The sequence below is a fragment of the Oncorhynchus mykiss genome, chromosome 5 (genome assembly GCF_013265735.2).
Source record: "Oncorhynchus mykiss isolate Arlee chromosome 5, USDA_OmykA_1.1, whole genome shotgun sequence".
Lineage (NCBI taxonomy): Eukaryota > Metazoa > Chordata > Actinopteri > Salmoniformes > Salmonidae > Oncorhynchus > Oncorhynchus mykiss.
In genome coordinates this window covers 28323889-28348138 of record NC_048569.1, presented here as the reverse complement: position 1 = coordinate 28348138, position 24250 = coordinate 28323889, and the positions used below count along the sequence as shown (strand labels likewise).

Below are 24250 nucleotides of genomic sequence, written 5' to 3'. Positions count from 1 at the left end.
TCAGTGTTAAGTTGGGCGGTCACAGTGCTATCTGCCAGTATGTCCTTACTTGATTAGCTACGCCAGTCTCTAGAATCTCATCTAAACTTCCACATATACTTCCATATCGTTCCCATAAATATGATTATCCACACTGTTCATTATTCCCCTATCTTCTTCACCCCCTAAAACCGAAAGCACAATCTAATGTGAACCATAAAAGAACGAAGCCATGAGGTGCTACAGCCAAAGCAAACAGAGAGGATGAGAGAAAAAGAGAGAGAGAGAGAGCAAAGGTTGAAGCTGATAGGCTAGAGACATAAGTTGGAGCTACAGGAGTTGATGGAGAGGAGTGTGGTGTCAACGTATCGGAGGTGAGGGTGGTATGAGGGGAAGGGCACATCATGCTACTGTAAATCAGGGATGTGTTGGGTAAGAATCTTAGAGTCCACTGGCTGTCACACAATGCTATCAATCAACTAACCATATCTGAAGAAAAAAAACTTTGTCTGCGTAAAACAGGGGGAGAAAGTGATTCCCTATCAAAGTTAGACAAAATGGAACTGGGGTTGACAACACTAAAGAAACACAAGAAGCGCATTCACAAAGAAACGACGGCACAAGCAGACAGACGCTCACGAGCAGGAGCACCGACCAACCAGGACAATTCTCAGTGCCAAGCCTGAAGCGAGAGAACACGAGCAGTAAAGGTACACACACAGACACACATCCACAAAGCATAGAGAATATATCACATAGAATAACAGGGAAATAGGGTCCAAGTGAATGAAGCATTGGTAGGCTCAGCATTGGCTTCGATGTATCGTACCAATCAGTTTTGGGAAAAAAATACTTCACTTTTTTGGCTGTAGTGTTACCAGACTCAACTTGCTTACACAAACCACTCCCTTTTGGGGGAAAAGGTATCCTTAAACTCACCCCTGACCCAGTCCTGGGTCGCCGTGTACCTTGTACCCCTTCAGTTTGTAGATAATGACAGTTCAAAGGTCATGCACCATCAGTCAATCATGCGGTTACAGTTGACAGGAAGCACTTTTTTGTTGCATTTTTTGGGGGGTGGATTTTGTCATGTTTTTCATAGAAAAAAAATCATGCTCTACTCTAGTTTAGTATCTTTTTCTTTAAAAAAATGTTACAAAACTACAAGTAGATCTCTGTCTCTTTTCCTCTTGCTGTGGAACTCCAGGGTCGTTCTGCAGATGATTTTGTGTTTGTATTTGTGGTTTGCAGATCTTAGTCTTTCTATCAGTCTTCATTCCCTCTTCTCTCCTCTCAATCTTTTCCTCATTTCCCTCTGTTACCTGACTTTGTGTTTGTGGAGGATAGTTTGGCAGTGGATGTCGGGTCCTAGGGGAACAGGAAAAAAAACAGAATTCAGTAAAAAGGGAATTGTTTTTTAAACTACTACAATCTCGTCACATTTAAAGAGATGGACAGAGGTATCCAGACAAGATGATGAAGTAACAAGTAACTGATGAAATAAAAAATGAACAACACCTAAAGATAACAAGTGAGAGCTGTCGGACAAAGATTCTTTCATCTTTCACTTTGTAACAGTATTTCAAAAGAGTAGTGTGCAGGGCTTGTCATTTACATTAGCCAGTTTAACTTCAACCCTCTCTGGTTGACCAGGGTCTGATAGACACTTCTAAAAGCATCTATCCAAGCACTGGAATATATACATGAGAGCTTATGTGTTCTGTACCTTGAGGACTGGGTATGTGTGTTTCAGTGTTTTACTCTCCGCAGACTGGTGCGCTTCACTGACTGAGCACCCTTCCTCACATCCACCCCCACCTACAGTACAGCAGGGAGGGAGAAAATACACAGAGGAGTTAACACTGATCTGTGTGATGTGTATTTGCAAGCATGTGTGTTTCTGTATGTATGTTTGTATGTGTCTATTTGTGAGTGTGTGAATCTACTTGTTGGAAATAGTTGTGCAGAAGAAGAGAAACCAACATTTCTAGTGACGACTTTTCCATGTTCGTCCACAAACTGCTCCTCAGCCAGAAACTCAACAGCACAGTCCTCTTTATCAACATGAATCTGTGTCAAAACATCAGGATATAACACATTAAATTACCAAAAGGTATTAGGACACAGGTTTACAAACCACGCAACACAACTTTATCCTATTAACCCTATTTCAGGTCATGATGTAGCGTAACATCATAAAAATATTGATGGTTGGAATTTTAATGATTGAAACCAAATTAAAAGATTGTCCTATCTATCGCAGGCATGGACAGGAAGTCCCTCCTCCAGGCACAGGAAGCAGCAGGTGGTCAGTCGGCGTGACAACCTGACCTGGCCCCGCCTCCACTCATGCTCCCAGGCCCCGCCTCCTGATGAAAGTAGCCCAGCCCCTTGTCAAAGGGCTGCGTGCCAAACAGTTGCCTGCACAGCATGCCCCATGTCACACACCGGCGTTAAGATAGCCTCCTGGGCTTCGCGTGACCCTGGTAACAATATCAGCGTCTCCACACTCTGCCGGGGCAGCCTGGGTGTCTGCAACCCCGCCCAGCCATGCAGGGAGTCCTTGTCGGGTAGGTATGGCTGGAATGCACTTCCTCCCAACACCCTGAGAGAGAGGGGGAGACAGGGACAGAGAGACAGAGTGGACAGAGGAGCAGAGTCAGAGTGACAGAGACAGAGGTGCGAGTAGGAAAGAGAACAAGACAGACAGACAAAATACACAAAAAAAGAATGCCATAATGTGTTCATGGAATTGAGTATTGAGTATGGATTCAGTACACACATAGACAGCAGGACTGTCTGACTAGACCAGTCTGAACCCCTGACTGAGTCTCACCTGTTGTCTCCGTTGTGCTCCATGGTTCGGCTCAGTCCTGACATCTCACACAGCTGGGCATAGACCTGCTGTCCTGAAACAACAGAAAGCCCTTCCTCTGAACTCTGCCCTACTCCTCCTCCTCCTCCAGTCACACTGCTGCCCGCCACTGATGCTGCTACCTCCACCCTCCTGCCCTCCGACCTCTGACCTCCCAGCTGGCCATTCAGGTTGACCTTTGGCACCGCACCACTGGCCCTCACCCTGTCCCTGTCTGCTGGCTCCTGCCGCACCTCTTCTACCTCCCCTTCCTCTTCCTCCTCCAGCCCCATGATGGAGCCACTGGCCCAGCTTGCCCCACTGCTGGGGCGCCCCAGGCTGAAGGGAAGGGTCAGGGTGGCCCCCTCTGAGTCATCAGCCCGGCTGCTGCCATCCAGGGATGAGTCCTCCACTGTGACCAGGGAGGGGCTGACCCCCGAGGGCCACACCTGCACGTCAGACATGTCCATCAGGATGTCTTCTTCGGTGGTGGCGATTGGGGCACACTCCAGGCCGGAGACCTCCTGCCAGTAGGGCTCAGCACCCAGTGGAGAGGGCAGGCTGTACTGCAAGGAGGCCGGGGAGAGCAGCTCCTCCTGCACCAGCCCGTAACCTGGGAGGGAGGCGAGATAAAGAGAGAGGGAGACTAACACAACGCAGGCACAGGGATGGGGGAGTTAGGGGAGGGGAGAGGCAGATTAGACAGGGATGGGGGAGTAGTGGGTCTGTTTCTCTGCCCCATAGGAAACAGTGGGGCTCAGTCCTGTGTCACAATATGCTGGGTAAGAGAAAGTGACTAGATTTGTTTTCACTACTTCCAGTTCTAAGGAGGCACACACACTGACTGGCACCTTCTTGGAATCAGTAGTAGTGAAAAAATTGTCTCACGTTCCATGAAAAACAGTGATTTTGCAGACCACTGATCTAGTGATATGTCAGTGGTTCTAATGGAGGCTGCATGGAAGGAAGCAGTTTTACAGTATTGTGACATATGACAGGATTTTCACCCTGAGAGCAGCAGGTGTTATATAGGGAATACAGGCTTAGACATGGAGTCTTATTTATTGTCTGTCCATTGTCTGTGGGAAAGGGGTGAAGTGGTAGGTTTTCTTAATAAGTAAGAATGTGGAATGGCAGTTGAAACTGTCATCCAAGATATTAAGAGAGAGCAGGTGAGTGGGGTGTTTGGGGTATGTTGGGTTGGCACGATAAATACTACCAAATTATCACGATACGCATGTTCAATGATACCTGTGATATTGAATTTAATTGTGTCCATGTTTATCGCAATATCATTTTCATTGTTCTCAATTAGTTATTAGCAACAACATTTAGATTTAAACACATTCACCTTCCTGATAGGCTCCAATTTCTATTATTGTGATAAAAACATTTTATTGTGATACTATAATCATTGAGATTCAAATTCCATTATCGTTCCAAACCTAATCACAAGTGTTAGGGTCAATCAGCTGCTGGGAATATGACAAGTTACTTGCACTTGCACTCACCTTCACACACACATATGCACAAGTGCACACACACACAGGCACACATACAAATACGTCTGTCTGTCTGTCTGTCTGTCTGTCTGTCTGTCTGTCTGTCTGTCTGTCTGTCTGTCTGTCTGTCTGTCTGTCTGTCTGTCTGTCTGTCTGTCTGTCTGTCTGTCTGTCTGTCTGTCTGCCTGCCTGCCTGTCTGCCTGTCTGCCTGTCTGCCTGTCTGCCTGTCTGCCTGTCTGCCTGTCTGCCTGCCTGTCTGCCTGTCATCATGGTTGTCTTTCTCTGTTCTGTCCATCTTAAAAGGCTTTCAGTGTGACTTCTTTGTCTATTTACATTTTGTCAGTCTGTGTTCTAGGTGGTAATGAGTATGATGTAATGTGGTACTAAGGTGGAGAAGGAACTGAAGTGTTCATGGACATTGGACTAATAAATTAATTCTGGCTTGATTTCTTTCAGAGTGGTGATGCCTACGGAGAATAGTTTAACTGTAAAAGTGCGTTAGTGTATGTGAGCGTGCATGTGTGTTTTTGGGATGCTATAGTGATGATGCAGTACAGAGAGAGTAGAGGTGAGGATGAAGAGGGGTAGAGGTGTTCTGAATTAAACGGATGTTGAATGATGATGGTTTATCTGGATTAGTCCTTACTATACCTCCCAATTTAAAGACAAAAGTGTAAAAATAACATTACAACACATAGTGAAGCACAACAACTCCACATCGATTGTCAATTTACAAACACACAAATACAATGCACAGCACTGTCCACCTATGAACAACACACAGAGACACATGAAAACACACACACAGTTCACAGGTCACTGTACACAGGAACACACACACCCAGGCACACACACTCCTCCACGCCATCGAACACATTAGCTGGCACATAACATTCTAACAATGTATCTGTAACATTACTACAGCATTGTCATAATGACAAAGCTGTCATGTCATAGCTACATTATGTTTTAGAACATTAAGTGCTGTTCGGTCAACTTTGGGTTACAGCCTAGCATTAAACCAACACCATAGAATTCACAGAAACCCCACTGAGATTTAGGCAGTTAATACAGCATTTAAAACAAGTTTGACAAAAAGCAGAGAAACAAGAAAAAGTCAAATACACATAAGGAAATAGTCATGCAGAAAGCATGCCATGCAAATACACAGTTCTTATTGCAAAACAGCAAACCTTTATTTTGATACCCCTCCACCCCACAACACATCAACACTGACCCTCCAAGACCTATAGAAACACACCCTTCCCTGATGCGAGCCACAGAGAGAGGTACAGTGAGTCAGGCAGCATGCACATACAGAGACACAGAGCTACATCGAGAGAGGAGGACAGCGTCCCCGCTTGACTGAACACGTGAGCACGGGAAAATAAGATGACAGGAGAGAGGAGAGGCCCAGAGGTCAATATGAGGTCAGAGGTCGGAGAGGAAGAGCTTTGAGGAGGAGGAAGAGGAGGGCGGCTGGGCGGCAGATATGACATGTCACAGACACAGAGAGAACGAGGGACAGACTTAGGAGAGACAGAGGAGCGTAACAAAGGAACAAGGTATGGAGGCCCAGAGCACACAAACTGTGTGCAAACTGTGTACTAGTGCCACTTAGTGTTCACCCCCCCCCCCACACACACACGCATATCCGACTCATCCATATACTAGACTAAAACATAAACACAGAGGTAAAATGTATATTTTAGTCTTTCCTAATTAACTCAATGTGTAGAACTGTCATTTCAAATGATATACAGTATGTCTTCAAGTTGTGTTTATTTGAGGTTTTATCCTCCTATGATGTCATGTGAGAACCATCCTGTTCAGGCCTAAAGCATGAGGTGTCAGAACAGTGAAACTGGAATGACGGCTGTCACCAAAATGCAATAAGGAAATGCTCACATTACATGCTCACATATCACTGGGTTATGGTGGAAATCGCACCCTTCCTCAGACGTGACTCAAAATCCTTTGAGAATCACCAGAAGAAATCAACCATGCAGCCCACTTACCCCTTGTGAAAAATGGGTGCCTAATAACTCGTGGCTTGTAGACTACAGGTGGACGACCTGTGTCCGTGATCTCTTGTGGAGCAACAGAGATAAGGTTCAATCTGTGTTACCCATACACTCGGGAAGAGTATTAGTCTTCTCATTGATCTTGTTTTCACCATTGACATTACTAGGGGCAAGTATGGTCTATTCATACTACTGATCACATTGGTGGAATGTGTGTGTGTGTGTGTGAGCGCAACTGTATGTGTGTGTGTGTGTGTGTGTGTGTGTGTGCACATCTCTGTGCATGTGTCTCTTACCATTGATAACACTGGGGGAGAGCATGGTGGAGTCGCTGTCGGCCAGTCTGCAGGCCCCATCCTCTGAGGCCCCGGCTTCTGCCTGTGGCTGGCTCTCCACTGAACTCACAATGTCTGAACGGTCAATGTTTTTGAGAGCCCCATACACACTCTCCACTGACAGAGGGAAAGAGGAAGTAAAGGAGAGGGAGAGGGCAGAAAATTGGGAAAGGAATGAAGAGAGTTGTGCTGGGGGACTGTAGTAAGACACAGACAGCCAGACAGACAGATAGAGACTCACTCTTGGCCCGCTTGCCCTCCCGTCCGGCCCACAGGTTGAGCAGGGCTGAACTCTGGTCCAGGAGGGAGTTAGGATTCTCCACCCTGATTCTGTTAATGTCATCCACACCAAAATGCAGCTCCCGCGCCAACTCTGCGAGGAAGAATAAATAATTAGGTCAATCAAATATGTAGGTAAGTTTATCTTACCACATATAGTAGACTGCATACAGTATCACCCGTGTAGAGGAGCACTGACCTGCCCAGCTCAAGCCCAGCTGTTCAGAAATGAGGGAGATCTTGAGCTCTGTCCTCTCCATGGCATTCACTGTAAAAAAAAAAAACTTCAGAAACAGAACAGTCTCAGAGCTAAATATACTTTACAACTGTGTCTGACTCAGAACATCTACTGCAAATTAAATACTCAATCCCGACTTTACAACTGAACACTGTAAACTGTATAAACAGTATAGAACAACAACTAACATTTTTACACCATTTTCCATGTTACTCATTAAAGGAGACCAAACTAACCACCAAAATACCCAACAAATCAAACCCATTAAAATCAGTTGCTTTTAAAAAACATAATAACAAACTTACCTTGACACATTACCCACAGAGTAAAGTGTTTTGCCCATACGATCCATGTGTGTTAGCAGACTATAGGCAGGGTAGGTTAGCGGTAGGTAGAGTATTGGAGGCATTCATTCAGACACCAGTCCATTCTGTTAGCGTAACATAACCATGAGGAACTGAGGTGCAAGTTAGCAGCGCTGTGCTTCACCATGTAACCAATGAGCACTCCTTCCTTTCTCTGCTCATCTACCATGGGCCAATCAGAGGGCTCCTCTATGAGGACCCGCCCATTCCCAGCGCTAAGATAAATGCTAAATATCCGCCATGCTAACAGGACTGGCAGTGGAGCGACCAGCCCCAGGGACATGCAAACCATAAAAGGTCATTCAGTACTAATGTTACCAGAACTCTGGAAGGGTTCTAGTTTTCAATGGAGCTGTTTGGATATGTAGGTATTAGCTAATCTTTGGCACATAATCAATATAGCACCATCATCACACTGCTGTGTATTATGGGGCGTAGTAGTGCAGTGCATCCAAGGCTCATGCGTGAACGAAATAGAGAGAGAAGTAGACTGGGAAGCAGGGAAGAAGGGGTGCAACATTCAGGCCCTGTCTCCTCCTGTATAGTGGGGAGAAGGCTTCTGGACAGGCATGGTATGACTTACCGAGACCGGGCTCGTTCAGCATGCTGTAGCGCTCCCTCAGGGCCAGTGGGGTCAGAGTTCGCCTGCGCTCCTCACTCCCCACAACCTGGATCGCACACAAGGGACACAGTCACAAAGCACACACACATCAGTGACTAGATATGGCTTCTATCGCTGAAATACAAGTAACTTCTCCCAAAGTTGTCTAATGATATGTTTGAATGTGGTTTATTGTATCTATGCTGCTTTTGTGACTATTACTTTGTACTGTACTATCTTAGTCGAGTTTGAGATAACAAAAATGCTTAAAATAGCACTGGGATGATAGCAGGACATCTAAATATTTGGTTAATCTTTGCTTTTAAAACCTTTTAAAAGTCTGTATTTCAGGTCTTTATTTCAGGTCTTTTTTAAGCCTTCAAAGCTCAACTGATCATTCATCAGCTGAGGAAGGTGCAGACAGAGCTCCCTAAGAGGTATTGCAACATCATTTGTTACGACTGAGAATCAATCAATCAACAGCAACATTAAAGAACCAATCAATCAACAGCAACAATAAAGCAAAAAAACACCCCATTCAAAATGTCAATTCAATTAATAACTGTAATGATATCTGCTAATGTAGAACGGAAATAATATATTTTTGTATTGGCAAGGTTGAGAGGGGTTGTGAGTGTGTAATGTTGGTAGTGGAGTGTGGTTTAGAAGGGTTAAAAGGGGTTGCATGTGAGTCGTTTAGTGGGTGTATGAGAAACTGTGTGTACCTTGACACAGGGTGGCATGGTGATGTTGAGGTTACACAGCACATGCTGGGAGTCCTCATACTTGGTAGACTTCCGTAGGAAAGAAAGGAACCCAGATGCCTCCTTATTGCTGTCTCTAACCTGATAGATACACAGAGACAGAGAAAGTGAGAGTGAGAGTGAGAGTGAGAGAGAGAAACAAAGAGAGTGAGAGTGAGAGAGAGAGAGAGAGAGAGAGACAGAGAGAGAGAGAGAGAGAGAGAGAGAGAGACAGACAGACAGAGAGAGAGAGACAGAGAGACAGAGAGAGAGTGAGACAGAGACAGAGAGCGAGAGAAGCAGGAAAACCAGAAGAGGTAGATTCGAGGAGGAGAGACAAGAGAGCGTGACAGAGGTAAGAGGAGCAGATATGAAGGATAAAGAAGAGGATGGGCAAGAGGTTAGGGTGAAGAAGAATTGAAAAAAGAGAGGGGGAAGAAGAACAGAGCCAAGGAGGGAATTAGACAACCTGCAGTGTAGTGGGTCTGTCGAGCAGAAACACAGTGGGGAAGGGATGGAAGCAGTCCATAGGCAGGCGAGAGAGAGAGAGATTTACCTGCACATTTACCTGGGCGTCTGTCAGATCAGACAGTAACAGAGACCGTGAGAGAGAGAAAGAGAGACAGTGAGACAGACATACAGACAGGCAGGCCACAAGATTGGCAGGCAGGCAAGAAGGTGAAAGAGCTAAAGGACGTGCACACAGTTACAGCTAGGTAGAGTCGGTAGGTACACCACAGTGGAGAATACATCACAACACACTCGTCTGAGACTGACTGAGACGGAAGCGCACGTCACACTCAAAGCCACACAGAAAGACATACAGATGACACAGACAGATTTATTGGTAGACAAACACATGGCCGCACACGCAGACACATACCACAGGCACACAATTAGAGAGGAACACAGACAGCCACACAGATAGAGGGACAGGGTGTATGTGATAGAAACATGTTGGTTGGAACTCAACACAGTTAAACAAGGAGAGAAAGATAGATTTGAAACAGTTGGAGAGATGGAGTGATAGAGATGGGAGAAGGTACACAATGATTGTAATAAACGTATAAAAAGATAAAGAGATAGATGGACGGGACAGATGTACACACACACATGTAGATTGGATCAAAAGACCGACTGACTGTTGATTCAACACAAAACCTGTCTGACTAACATGTTAAATGCATAAACAGACAGTTTGACAGACTGACATGTCCTGGAAGGAATAAAACAGACTGACTGACAGAAGGACATTTCAATTAAATTGACTAGATCACAATTCCTATGCGAAAACATAGAGAATGAGTGGGAGACGGACCTTGACCGAGACAGGCAGTCTGTTGTCTCTGAAGGCTTGGAAGCTGAAGCTACGTGGCTGCTGAGTGGCCTTCCTCACAGGCACCAGGTTCCCAGAGCACTCCAGGTGCAGCGGCATGCCCTCCATCACCTTAGGGGGGCGACGGAGAGTCAGGGGAGAAAAATCCTCCATTGCCTTCAATGGATTATTTACACAAATGTCTGAGTTATGTGAATTTAAATGTAGTAGAACCTACTGACACGCACTAAAACCCTTTCCCCTGACCCCTGACCCTTGCCCCTTGCTGACCTCTATATCCCTGCTCCGTGCCACCTCGCTGAAGTTCTCATGCAGCTCCAGGGTTTTGTCCATCTTGTCGTCGGTCATGCAGTAGCAGCGTAGGCGGCCCTCGCGCGCCTCGTTCATTTTTGCGAATATCACAAACTTGGCCATGTAGGGCACTGCCATCAGCTCCCGGTACAGCAGGTTGGCGAAGGTCACCACCTCGGCCGTGCGAGGGCAGTCTGCCAGCCAGAACCTGGGCAGAGGATGAGAGGAGAGATGACGCACAGAGAAGGGTGAGGGATAGTCGTTAGAGAGAGTGTGTGTTGTGTTAAAGAGTAAAGGTAATGGAAAGTCAGGTGTTCCATATCGTCAGTGGATGGAACTATATATGGTTTGGCACAGGATAAGGTTACATCTGCCTGTATGCATTGGGTAAATAGTATAAGGGTGTTCTGCTTCATACATTTTGTATAACCTCTAAAGGAGAGTGCATGGCTGATTGTTGTGAGTGTGAATTAGAACACACCTTGCGGAGACGTTGGTGGTGAAGTTGGCGCAGTTGTTGGCGTACATCAGCTTGGTGGTGCCAGTTATATCCTCCCATTGGGCAGGTGCTGTTCCACCTGGGAGACAAAGGACTGTTTCATCTCTCTCTTTTTATACACCTCCACTTACTCATTCCCTCTCTTTCCCCTCAGAGACCTGCTTTTGTCCCCGTACCACTTTCAGAAAACTGACTGGCTTGGCTCGTGATGCTTTTTGTTGGTCAGCACTAGTTCTCTCACCTTCACCCCTGTCCTAACACTCACGTATGTTGGCAATGAACGCTATTGGCCATGAATCAGTTGTTAAGGGTATAAAGTAAACTCCACGCCGGACCGTACCAATGACACTGCAGAGTAGGCGCAGGCTGGTGGTGTCCCCCTCCCCAGCGTCACGTGGACTCTCCCTCCAAGAAGGGGGCAGTGGGATACGTAATCCGATTGGCCGGTGGAACTTGCGTCGTCGTGGCTCTACCGTGACCACTGGACTGAAGGTCGCTTGGTTACCAAGCTGTTGAGTCAGCAGCTCGTCTGGGATCGGCTGAGCCTGAAGAGGGAGAGGAAAGAAGGGAGAAGAGAAAGAGTGAGAGAAAAGAGAAAGGGAGAAAGGAGAAAGGACAGGTGATGCATTAAAACGGGAGACAAAAATAGGAATAAATATAACAGAATTATTTTCGAACTTTCTGTCTCACATTACTCGCCCTCCGGAGCACAGTCAACAAACTATTATTAAGAAAAACTCACACATATTCAGACAACATAATACATAGTCCTACCTGAACATACTGAACATCTAACCAATGGACAAAAAAGTGCACACAATCATACTCACACATAAAACCAAGTAACATGCACATTTGAATATCAGTTCATCATCTTTGTCAGCGTAGCAGGATTTAGCTCAGGGAACTGAAGTGTGAAGAAAGGCTGGATAAAGAAAAAAAGAAAAAGACAACATTCATACATGCAAAAATGCTATATGACAAATGCAGTGTACAACAAATTAAGCAATATGGGACACAGATTCAGCAAGACATAAAACAACAAACTGTGGTCATGGAAAAATAAAACGAATCCAGCTTCAGTATTTGGAGGTAGTCAGCATTCCTGAGTCCCAGTTTCTATGTGTGTATTCCATAGTCAGTTTGATGCATTAGTCAGCTCCATTGTTGCTGTGGTGCCAACCTTGCTTGTTTGGCAGGACAGACAGCACTGATTGAGTAAGCTAAACCGAGCAGCTACCTGCCAAGATGTCCCATTCAATCAAACTTGATTGAATACAGTCCTGGGACGGCTCTTTGTAAGAGCAGTGCAGAAAGCATTATTCACTCCTGCATGAAAACCAGCATTTCCATAAAGTCCTCTTTAAAAAGACAGAACCTAAAGGAGGGATGTTCGGTGTCTGAAACTGCTGAACATCTCTCTGCTGCTCTCTCCCCTCCTCTTTATCTTCCTCATCCTCTTCCTCACCTGCAGCCCCAGCCGAACTCTCTTGGTGACCGCTGTCTCAGGGAAGATGGCCTGGACATGAGGGACCAGGTTACTGGTCAGCTGACCTCCGTCTGGGCCAATCAGGTCGCTCTCCTGCTGAACACGGGACACCACAGCGAAGTAGAGGGGGAAGTCAGTGGAGATGATTCGGCGGATTCTCTTCTTCTCCAACTCCTCGTGACTCTCCAGGTCTGAGGGAGGGGTGGCAGAGAGAGAGGCATATGGATTAGTTTTTTGTACAGGTATGTTTTTGTGTGTATAACATTGTTGTTCAAATTATATACTGTAGACTACTTAAATGTGTGGTACATGTGAATAGTCTGTCCTTAGATAGACAGGATAGTGCATGAAGATGCAGCTGGCTCTGCTGTAGGGGGATGACATTTATCATTGTTACACTGACCTTCATCCATGCCATTCAAAATGGTCTCCAGCACCTCGTCGCCATAGCGATTGCGATGCTCCTTCCAGACAGAGCCGTTCTCACTGCGCAGAACCACCAGCTCCCGGTCCCCTCGACCCAGAGCAGCAAAGTGCGGAATCTCCACTATCACTGGCCTGTAGAGACATTACCACTCTGCATTAACATCCTATTATTATATTATTCAGGGCTTGATATGAACTTTTTTAGCCACTTGTAGGACTGATTTTGTACGTCCAAAAGCTCAAGCCACTTGGTCTGTAACGCCATGTTTACATCATTGTATGATGCAAGGAACCACTTTACAAAATAAAATGCATTACTACCTTTTTTACCACAGAGAATCAGACAAAAATGTAGGCTACACTGCCTATTGGCTTCTTTGCATTTTCAAGCCTGTCTCAAAATACAACACTGCCCCTTTAAGGCTCTCCTGGAGGATGGTTGGCTACCCTTGATAGCCTATAAAATTACAATTACAATCAAATGTGACCCATTTCAGGAAGCTAGTCATATGTCGCACGTCACTACTTCACAGGAGAGACATTTGAAAGTTTTTTTGTCAGAAATCCCTTCTGGAACATGTGAATGTTCATGTGCCTTAATCACAAACGTGTATGCCATCTGTAAATACAAATAAAATTGTTAAATTATGAGCCGAGTTGTTTTAGCTACAGATTGGCTGAGAAAATGGATGGGCTGGGCATGCTGAGAGAAGAGATCGGATTGGTCTGCCGTGTAGCATGCTTCTGTCTATAACATGAGCTGATTAGTATGTGTAAATAATCCTTGCTACCACGGCTTTTCTGAAAGAGAAATGTCAGCCATGGAGAACTGCAAAAGTGTTGCCACTGCTCTCAACAACATTGCTGCCCTGAATTTAGCAGTTGCTACCGACATCAGTGGAAAAAAGTTGTGATGGACTACTTTCTGCAAACAATCACATTGAACCAGAGTGACTTGACACAACTCGGGCCAAACAAGTTGTACAAACAAAACAGAGTTAAAGGGGTTCCAGCCTGCCGTGAAGCGTTCATCCATGTGCACGTGTAAGAGCCTAGATACATTTTCAGATATTATACGTTTCTAATTTTGTCAGAAAGTAGTTTTCATTGCAGCTTAAAGTGTACTGTTCGCTAGCCAGCATTGCTAATTATAGTCTAATGTTATCTAGCTAGCAAACATTGAACCTAGTTGGTAAGTTTCAGCTACCGGCAGATTCATATTACAGCATTTCATGCGTGGTGGCTAGCTATGACAAATCATTTTGTATTGCTAGTAGTATGGGTTGGGATTATGGTTAATTGTTTAGCCAGCTAGCTAGCTAGCTACATGTCTAAACAAAAGACTCCAGATGATTATATGACCCATCAAGTTAGCCAGGTGTATCTGGGGGTGATTATGGCCATCTATTTAAATTCATGGACTAGTCTAGCTCAGTCTAGCCACAGACAACTTATTTAAGTTGTCTGTGGTTTTTGTTCTCACTGTTCCTTTTCACTGTTATAATTTGCATGAGTTATGTTACGGGTCTTGTTTCCATCCCCCCTAGACTGCAGGGCCAAAGGGATTCGTAGCAATATTATAAGCCAACAATGCGCACATGGCTGTAAACTATGCGCAAACGTTCCAAAATGTAATTACCGCACGTGCGAGCGGTTTCATGTGACAGATTAAAATATCCTTTCGAAATTAATAAAGAGGGGAGATCTAAAGATGCATCAACTAGCATGGGTTACTAGGATTATGTAAGTAAAGGAAAGTTGATTTGAAAACCAATAGAACATGGAAAAATGCTGGTTTCAAAGGCATATTAAGCGTTTAAAGTAACTCCCTCAACATAGTCGTATTTTGTCAAGGCTACTTTGAAACGAGGTAAGACTTGCTTAAAAAAATGACCGTTTTTAGTTTGAAGCAATTAAGTTTATGGTTTTAAATTGTTTCAACATGCTGATCACCTCTGCCGTCCCTAGGAGGGGTGAGTCACTTGAGTGGGTTGAGTCACTGACGTGATCTTCCTGTCCGGGTTGGCGCACCCCCCTTGGGTTGTGCCGTGGCGGAGAGCTTTGTGGGCTATACTCTCTGTGGGCCTTGTCTCAGGATGGTAAGTTGGTGGTTGAAGATATCCCTCAAGTGGTGAGGGGGCTGTGCTTTGGCAAAGTGGGTGGGGTTAAATCCTGCCTGTTTGGCCCTGTCTGGGGGTATCGTCGGATGGGGCCACAGTGTCTCCCGACCCCTCCTGTCTCAGCCTCCAGTATTTATGCTGCAGTAGTTTATGTGTCGGGTTCTAGGGTCAGTCTGTTATATCTGGAGGATTTCTCCGGTCTTATCCGGTGTCCTGTGTGAATTTAAGTATGCTTTCTTTCTTTCCCTCTCTCTGAGGACCTGAGCACTAGGACCATGCCTCAGGATCACCTGGCCTGATGACTCCTTGCTGTCTACCTGGCCTGATGACACCTTGCTGTCCACCTGGCCGTGCTGCTGCTCCAATTTCAACTGTTCTGCCTGCGGCTGTGGAACCCTGACCTGTTCACCGGACATGCTACCTGTCCCAGACCTGCTGTTTTCAACTCTAGAGACAGCAGGAGCGGTAGAGATACTCTGAATGATCGGCTATGAAAAGCCAACTGACATTTACTCCTGAGGTGCTGACCTGTTGCACCCTTGACAACCACTCTGATTATTATTATTTGACCCTGTTGGTCATCTATGAACATTTGAACATCTTTGCCATGTTCTGTTATAATCTCCACCCGGCACAGCCAGAGGACTGGCCACACCTCATAGCCTGGTTCCTCTCTCTGTTTTTTCCTAGGTTCTGGTCTTTCTATGGAGTTTTTCCTAGCCACCGTGCTTCTACACCTGCATTGCTTGCTGTTTGGGGTTTTAGGCTGGGTTTCTGTACAGCACTTTGTGACATCAGCTGATGTAAGACGGGCTTTATAAATACATGTGATTGATTGCTCAGACTCCAGATGGGTGATGTGCAGTGCAGAACAGGCACTATCAAGCCTTTAAACGTTAATTATCCTTCATCATATTTTTCAAACATGACACTAGTCTATATATATGTAATTAAAAGTCTCATTAAAGTTTGGCTACATTTTCTGGCGCCTCATGTCAGCATCGGTCTTGACATGAGGCTGTGGTCAATATGCATATCACCTACACTTTGACATGTAGGCTTTTTTATTTATGTATATGAAACATTTATTTGAACATTGTTCCAATGTTTGCCTCTCTGATCCAATTATGAACGGAGTAATTGTTTGACATTGTGATTTTTGTGTGATTCATGTATTTGAATCTATTGTGATTCATGTATTTGAATCTATTGTGATTCATGTATTTGAATCTATTGTGATTCATGTATTTGAATCTATTGTGATTCATGTATTTGAATCTATTGTGATTCATGTATTTGAATCTATTGTGATTCATGTATTTGAATCTATTGTGATTCATGTATTTGAATCTATTGTGATTCATGTATTTGAATCTATTGTGATTAATGTATTTGAATCTATTGTGATTAATTAATTTGAATCTATTGTGATTAATGCTCCTAAAAAGTATTTTTTCCCTCTTTAAAACAATCGTCACTATCACTCTCCACTGGACATTGAAATGCAAGATCCCCACTGTCCCATCAAATACAGGGTGATTGACTGACATATAAACATATATGCACACATTTGCACACACACTTACTCTAAGAACTGCATACTGGAGGGCCCCAGGGAGATGATACGGCTGGCCAGGCCCTCTCCCTCCACTAGCGGGGGAGGGGTGGTGAGTTTCTGGGGTTTGACCAGACGACAGGTGATACGGGTAGGGGCTGCACAGGTCCGAGGGGGGATGATGACACGCAGCCCGTGGTGTCTGCTGCCACGCATGGAGCCCCCCCGGGCATCCACCATGAAACTGACCAGGAACCTGAACAGCAACCAATGAGAACCACCATTATTGAGAGAATAACTATCCAACCATGCTTCATTCAACATCATCCTGATCAAACTAAATCACGAAACAGTCATAATGACCCCGTAAAAGGGATGTAATCACACTGAATGGAAGAAATATGACGAAAGCTGCAAATTCGTTATGTTGTAATGTGTTAGTATTGTGTGTAATAGGGTGTACAGGTTTTGTAGTGCGTAAGCACTGTAGAGGGAGTAAACTGACCCTGTGTGTATAGGGCTGGCCACTGGGCTAACGTTGTCAGAGGTCTCTGTAGCAGGACTGCTGGGGATCAGAGAGTCCTCATCATAGTCCTTAGGCAGGGGGACAGGGGTGTGCTGTGGAGACAGAGGGAGGGAGAGAGAGAGAGCACCTTCTAATCATCAGCATTAGCAATTGCATGTGATGAGATTAATCTACCACCTGTTTCCAATCAAATGAATAACTCCTTTAAACATTACCCCCTCCAGCAGGACGGTCTCAGGGGATACGCATGGGATTCTGGGAATAGCAGGAGAGTATGGCCTACACCAAAAAAAAGAAAGAGATAAAAGAAGTGAGTGGGCCAAAGAGGAATATGGTGGAAAATCCTTTCCCTCACATTTCAGGACATTTCTTCAGATGACTGGACTCTGATGCACAACGTGTTCAGACCGACCCTGGCGCTGTCACTTACGTGGTACCCAGTCCACCCTCAAAGTCTCTCAGGGTCTTCTTAGGGGACAGGAATTCATCATCCTGGTCCTTGAGGTCGTCAAGCTTCAGGTGGCGAGCACCATCCATCCCCAGCAACTCATCACCTGCAGAGCACAGACAGGTACAGACAGACAGACAGACAGAGAGAGAGAGAGAGAGAGAGAGAGAGAGAGAGAGAAGTCAATAGAGAGTCTACACTGTCACATTAGCCACAATACCACTACCCACTGCCGCCCACCACCCATCCATTTCCACATATAGTAACATCACCAAGCAGTTTCAGATCAATCAAAGCAATGGAGTCAAACCGACAACAACCAGAGCCCATGGAGACCAATGGAAAAACAAGACGATTGACAACACAGAATAGAACACACACTGCATGGTCCCCAGTATGGCACCTGGTTGGTTACAGCTTTAGTGAGCATGCCTGTTAGAGATTGGATTCTGTATGGGAGGGAATGCCTTGGTTACTGGAAAAGGTTCAAATAACTACAAGCCGTTACAGAGGGGTATACACACAGTCAATGTGTTTTTGCTGTTCCTTGAGTGCTTCTCAGCTGGAGTTGTATCTGTGTAATTAGTCTGTTGATCAATTAAGCACTGCAAGACTGGACCCGTCAGTGGCAGAACGGTAAAGGACAATGTCATGACCACATCACATGCCAATACAACACTGACATTGTTGTTACATTGAGCATAGAGGAAGAGAGAGAGAAAAGAGAGGGGAAAGAGAGAGAGAGAAAGAGAAGAGGATAGCAGGAAGAATGTATGAGAAAGTGAGAGAGTTATAAAGAGAGATTGATAGAGAATAGAGAATGAGAAGGTTCTTCCAATGAAGGCACAATTGCACGAGCCACCAGATGACCGGACAAAACAGAGAGACGGACACAGTCCTACCTAATGTTAGCGCTGCAATGCCTACAAAACAAATGGAAAAAGGCATTGTTTAGGCTAGTCATCTAACCACTAGGCAGGTGGCCTAGTGGTTAGAGCGTTGGACTAGTAACGAAAGGTTGCAAGATTGAATCCCTGCGCTGACAAGGTACAAATCTGTCGTTCTGCCCCTGAACAACGCAATTGACCCACTGTTCCTAGGCCGTCATTGAAAATAAGAATTGTTCTTAACTGACTTGCCTAGTAAAATAAATAAAAGTTTCAGTCTCATGGCAGTGCTTGACCTTTTTCCCTAGTCTTCGGTCCTCTGCCATGACACTGAACCGGGGCTGACAATCACAAGACACACAGAAGTACTATTTCTGACAGAAATCCTTACGAGCTAAGAATAAACGTGTCTCGGGAGTGCACCAACCTACCCTCATCCTCTGAAACGTCCAATATCTCATCCACTGTCTCAGGGAAACTCATCCGATGTTTCTCTGTGGTGATCTGGGAAAAGTCAAGAGAAGGAGAGAGAAATGAGTGCTATCATCTGACATGCTCAAATACATAATTCCAGTTAAAATGTTATTGTACTGTAGGTCAGAGATTCACAGAATACACAAACCCACTAGTAACCATGTGAAGTGCTGCTCACCACGGAAACAGCCTCCTCTGTGACCAACTTCAGCACATCAATGACAGAGATGTAACCCAGACGCTTGGCGATGCCCAGAGGAGAAGTCCCATTCTAACACAGAGAACAGAGACAGACAGGAGACACACAGATCAGACACCAGAAGAAGCCTGTAGATGGAAGCATGATGGAAGGAGAGTAGAGGAAAGCAATGAGGGGATAATGTGAAGAAGTGAAGAAGAGAATATATAGTAAAGGAAAAGCAGATATAGAGGAGAAGGGTGGAATGGAGGGATGAGAAAAATGAAGAAGGGTGTGTTTACAGTGGTGATGTCGTTAGGCTGGGCTCCGTGTTTGAGCAGCAGGGTAACGATGTCAGTATGACCCTGCTGGGCGGCCTGATGCAGGGGAGTGTAGCCCACCTAGAGAGGGGGGTGGAGAGGGGTAGCATAGAGAGAGAGAGAGAGACAGAGAGAGTTTGAGTGCTACAGTAAATGCAAGATTGCTGACATTGACAAGATGTTATTCAGTATAAATTCCATGTCCAATCTAATGTAATTGGAGTGAAGGCGGAAGTGACGTGAGGCAGGGCAGAGCCACACTAACAGGTGCCATGTGTAAGGAGGAGTGTAGCAGCAGCGTCTCACTCTGGTCTTGCTGTTCACATGAGCCTGCTGCTGCAGGAGGAACTTCACCATCTTGATGTTGCCATAGTGACAGGCCACGTGAAGCGCTGTGTAGCCCATCTGAAAGAGAGATGGAGAGCGAGAGAGGGAGGGAGAGAGAGACAGAGAGAAAATAGTGAGAGTTGGCAGTGTTTCAATGGCCTCATTACTACCTCATTATAAACAGCTTGGTGGCTTTGTTGTACCAGTCCTAGCAGTAAAACATATTTGAGAGTGTGGATGCTGTATGAAAGTATTGGATATGACATGTCATCATAGTGTGTGGTACATTATACTGCTTATACTGAACCCCACTCTACTGAATGTAACAAAAGGTTGCACTACATTACAAAACTGTTCTGTTTTTATACTCTTTTATGAGGTGTGTGGTTGATATCATATGTATGCCTTACCCGTGAGGCTGCGTAGACTGATGCCCCCTGTTTGACCAGGGTGTCTGCTATCCCTACGTGACCTTCCTGGGCCACCAGGTGCAGAGGGGTCAGTCCATTCTGATAGACACAGGGGGAACAGGAGGCTGTTGGTCAGTCTGTTCACTAACCAGCTCTGAGTCAGTCTGAGTCACAGTGGACCGCCAAATATGTACCACAGCATGCATGCTATACAAGAAGGTAATTACAGTAACCGGTTTGACACAGTGATGAAAACATCATGCCCACTTTATCTTACCATAGGTCTATCAAACCCTGTGTAACTATCCTATCCCTGAAAGCTTGCCTCAAACCCTGCTGAGGTCAGAGATGAATTGTTCCTCTCTCTAGTTCAGTACCTTGTTCCCCAGGTTGACGTTAGCCTGTTTGGAGATGAGCAGGGCCACCATGTCCGGCTGGCCCTCCTGGGAGGCCAGGTGGAGGGGCGTGACCCCCTGGAGGGACTCAGCGTTGGCAGAGGCTCCGTACTGCAGCAGGCAGCCAGCCACCTCCACCTGGTTCTGCTTGGCTGCAATGTGCAGGGGAGTGTAGCCATTCTATAGACAGACACAGGGGTCAGCAGGGGTAATACACTGGATCATCAATGGGTGGGTCATATTATCATACTGTACAATGATCCTGAAAAGGGGGGGGGGGATATACAGTGTAGTAATGCGTGTGGTGTGTGTGTTACATTGTTCCTCTTACCCGGGCAGTGCTGTGTGCGTTGCCTCCCTTGCTAACCAGCAGCTTGGCCACCTCCAGATTGTTGTGATGGACGGCCACATGTAAAGGAGTCAGGCCATTCTGCTTGGACACACATACACACACCTACTGTCACTAGCTATTGAAATAACAGAATATCAGCCTGCCTTTGTGGGTGCATAACGTTTCTAAAATGGCGGGACACAGTGATTCCTTTTGGGCTGTGATTAAAGACGGTCAGTGCTAATAATATAAGATTTATTTCTTACTTGGGTCACAGGAAAGGTCCATAAGCTTTAGGTGGGTCACAGCATTGAGAAGTATGCCTAACACTGATAAAAAGCACAGGATAGTCCATGCTGTGTTGCAGTGTGTTCTTCATACCTTTCCAGCCGCGTTGGGGTTGGCTCCTCTCTCCAGCAGCAGCTCAACCACATCCACCTTGCCATACTTACAGGCCACATGGAGAGGAGTGAAGCCTTTCTGCTTGGACACACAAACACAGATTCAGCATGATCAGGCGAACTAAAAGAGGTCAGGTGTGAAGGGATTAGGATTGAGATTGAATGAGTTTGAGAGAGAAATGGGGTTAGAGGGAATGAGAGAGAGAGAGAAAGTGAGAGAGACATAGAGAGATAGAAAGAGAGAGACAGAAAGACAGAGAGAGAGAGAGAGAGAGAAAGAGAGAGAGAGATACAAAGACAGAGACAGAGAAGAAGTCAGTAAATTAAAGGAGAACCTTTGTCATCTTGGTTTGTTGGGCCGCCCCGTCCAGGAGGATGCGGCTGGTGTGGGTGTGTCCCTCGCGGGCGGCGATGTGTAAGGGGGTGTGGCCAGCGGTGGTAGCAGAGTCGGGATTGGCCTTGTGCTCTAGGAGCAGCTTGACCAGCTCCTTATGTCCCATACGGGCCGCACAGTGGAGAGGTGTCTGGTCATCCTAGAGAGACAGGGATGGAGAGAAAGAGTGAGAGTGAGGAGAAACAGAGGTTGGAATGATAACTGTATTTAGCGAGCAGTAACAGTGAGGTATTTGTGCAGTGTATGGTGTTGTAGACTGTAGTTGAAGAACATGTGAATTCCAGTTTGTTGTAAAACATTATGACGTACATAAAGTAGATGTGGGCAGTATGTACGGTTGCATGACATTGTGTACAGTACCTTAGCCTTGGCATCCACCTGTGCTGTGTTCTGCAACAGGAACAGAGCCACCTCACAGTGGCCTGCCCTGGATGCCATGTGGAGGGGCGTCTCCACTTTCTGTTACACAAACCCAGGTCAGAGGTCACATAGCCTGTCACAACCACTCTGCCATTAAACACATGACTATGCTATGTAATATCAATAACACACATAAAATATCACCTTATACACACAGAGAACAGGCCTTAGCCATCAAATGATTATTCATGCATGGACCAGATACCAATCCATCTACCATAACCTTCGCTGGTATTCATTTCAACAAGTTACTACTAGTCAATCAGAGTGTGATGGAAATGTCCCCCCCCCCGTGTCAGGAATAAAGGTTATAAACGGGGTTCTCTCACCACATTGGAGGCGTTGGGTGAAGCTCCTCTATGGAGCAGGTTCTTCACGATGTTCAGGTGCCCCATGAAGGCAGCTACATGAAGAGGAGTCAGACCAGACTAATGGGAGAGAGAAACAGGGGGCATATTAAGAGAGAGGAGAGTTAAGGTTTAATAACAATTCGTCACCATCACGCTTACATTTACACCTCCAGATATTTTGTAATGACAGAATTGACACCCAACAATAACAAAAAGTACAGCTTGTCCTGAGATCCACAACAAGTCCCATTGCTCTTCAAAAGAGTGTTATCTCACCTCTGTGACGGCCTCCAGGGAGGCAGAGTGTTTCAGCAGAAGGTCCATGGAGCGCATGTGGTTCTTCTTACAGGCAATGTGGAGGGGAGTAAACCCATTCTGAACACAATAGGAACACAGACCAAAAATGTAGCAAATTCAGCATAGGGTTGCGTTTAGTATGCACAAAATGGGAGAACACATTCAGAAATGGTACTGCCTGTACTCCAATAATGCTTATTCGTATCTCATAATGTTTTCTACTCTTTGTGCCTGCTGTACGCAACCCAGTTATAAAGGTTCAGTAAACCAGACCAATGGACATCTCCAGTACACCTCACACACTAAGCACCAGTATACAGAAATAGAAGGACACTTAGAAGAGCTGCTGACCAGTGCACGTGCGTTGGCCTTGGCCCCCTTGTCCAGCAGCACTTTGGCCATGCGGTGGTGACCACAGTGGGCCGCCACGTGTAGAGGGGTCAGGTGGTCCAGCGTGATGTCATCGATCTCGGCGTTGTACTGGAGGAGCTGCCTCACACAGTCCATGTGGTCTCCCTGGGCTGCCATGTGGATGGGGGACAGGCCATTCTGGAGGAGAGAGAGGGAGGATGTAAAACCGGGAAAGATATGAAAGGGAAACAAAGAGAAGAGCAGTGTAAGACCTTTGAGAGAAGAAAGCATCTATAAATTCATAATACTGAAATAAGTGACGCGTCAGCGTAGTTGGCAGAGGATCATTTGGCATTGGTTACTGCTAAAATTGCAAGTGAGTGTGATATCGTGCCAAAGTGGCCTTAAGGGTGTGATTTTGTGCCAAAGTGGCCATAAAGTATGGCCCTTTATTTTCTCTAGAGTGGGCCACGAGAGGCTTCTGGCTGACCTTGGTCTTGGCATGGATGGGAGCCCCCAGGTCCAGCAGGAGATCGATGATCCTGACATGACCGTTCCTGGCCGCACAGTGCAGAGGGGTCAGCTCATCCTAAATAGATGGAAGGAGCCAGGTAGGGTCCAAAAGTCAAATGTCAGAAAGAAGAGGAGGAGGAGGAAGAAGAGGAGGAGCAAGTGTAGGGTTACAGTACCTTGGTCATGGCATCTATCTGGGCCCCTCTGTCCAGCAAAAGTCGAACCATGATCGCATTACCCCTCCTGGAGGCTATGTGTAGGGGGGTGATACCATTCTGGGAAAGGGGAAAGAACAATTTCTAAATCAATTTCATCAAAGACTCTCCTGTTAGGAAATTGGGTCTTTGAGGGACTATGTTATCAATGTCATAGTTAAGGCAGTAGCGGTGAGGGTTAATGGACTGACCTTGGGAGTAAAGTTGACATTGGCGCCTCTGTTTATTAGCAGTTGGGCCACACTCAGGTTCTCATAGTGAGCCGCAATGTGGAGAGGAGTGAAGCCAGTCTACAGATAGAAAAAGAAACAGAGAGACAGAGTGAGAAACAGAGAAAGAAAGAGAGAGAGAGAGATAAAAGAGAGAGACAGAAAGA

The 24250-nt window shown here is 45.7% G+C and overlaps 1 protein-coding gene across 5 annotated transcripts in view; it reads right to left on the bottom strand.

Annotated features, from left to right (window-relative positions):
* Nucleotides 1-1220: 1220 nt before the first annotated feature.
* ank1b (ankyrin 1, erythrocytic b) overlaps nt 1221-24250 on the bottom strand; it is a 77082-nt gene continuing 54052 nt past the window's right edge. The window contains exons 7-44 of one of the 5 annotated variants that reach the window (XM_036977199.1): nt 24066-24164; nt 23836-23934; nt 23637-23735; nt 23147-23344; nt 22775-22873; nt 22478-22576; nt 22089-22187; nt 21670-21867; nt 21315-21413; nt 20934-21035; nt 20585-20782; nt 20208-20306; nt 19777-19875; nt 19453-19551; nt 19151-19243; nt 18930-19002; nt 18514-18534; nt 17594-17717; nt 17379-17442; nt 17143-17255; nt 16669-16893; nt 12940-13094; nt 12516-12727; nt 11388-11592; nt 11030-11126; nt 10528-10756; nt 10240-10368; nt 8904-9023; nt 8161-8245; nt 7174-7242; nt 6937-7068; nt 6657-6812; nt 6355-6426; nt 2816-3446; nt 2428-2584; nt 1963-2049; nt 1706-1797; nt 1221-1347 (exon numbers count right to left, since the gene is read on the bottom strand). In XM_036977199.1, the coding sequence (XP_036833094.1) occupies nt 1729-1797; nt 1963-2049; nt 2428-2584; nt 2816-3446; nt 6355-6426; nt 6657-6812; nt 6937-7068; nt 7174-7242; nt 8161-8245; nt 8904-9023; nt 10240-10368; nt 10528-10756; nt 11030-11126; nt 11388-11592; nt 12516-12727; nt 12940-13094; nt 16669-16893; nt 17143-17255; nt 17379-17442; nt 17594-17717; nt 18514-18534; nt 18930-19002; nt 19151-19243; nt 19453-19551; nt 19777-19875; nt 20208-20306; nt 20585-20782; nt 20934-21035; nt 21315-21413; nt 21670-21867; nt 22089-22187; nt 22478-22576; nt 22775-22873; nt 23147-23344; nt 23637-23735; nt 23836-23934; nt 24066-24164 (5004 nt within the window). In that variant the 3' untranslated portion in view covers nt 1221-1347; nt 1706-1728. The remainder of the gene's footprint in view (nt 1348-1705; nt 1798-1962; nt 2050-2427; nt 2585-2815; nt 3447-6354; nt 6427-6656; nt 6813-6936; nt 7069-7173; nt 7243-8160; nt 8246-8903; nt 9024-10239; nt 10369-10527; nt 10757-11029; nt 11127-11387; nt 11593-12515; nt 12728-12939; nt 13095-16668; nt 16894-17142; nt 17256-17378; nt 17443-17593; nt 17718-18513; nt 18535-18929; nt 19003-19150; nt 19244-19452; nt 19552-19776; nt 19876-20207; nt 20307-20584; nt 20783-20933; nt 21036-21314; nt 21414-21669; nt 21868-22088; nt 22188-22477; nt 22577-22774; nt 22874-23146; nt 23345-23636; nt 23736-23835; nt 23935-24065; nt 24165-24250) is intronic. The other 4 variants (XM_036977200.1, XM_036977201.1, XM_036977202.1 and 1 more) reach the window with 4 other exon arrangements.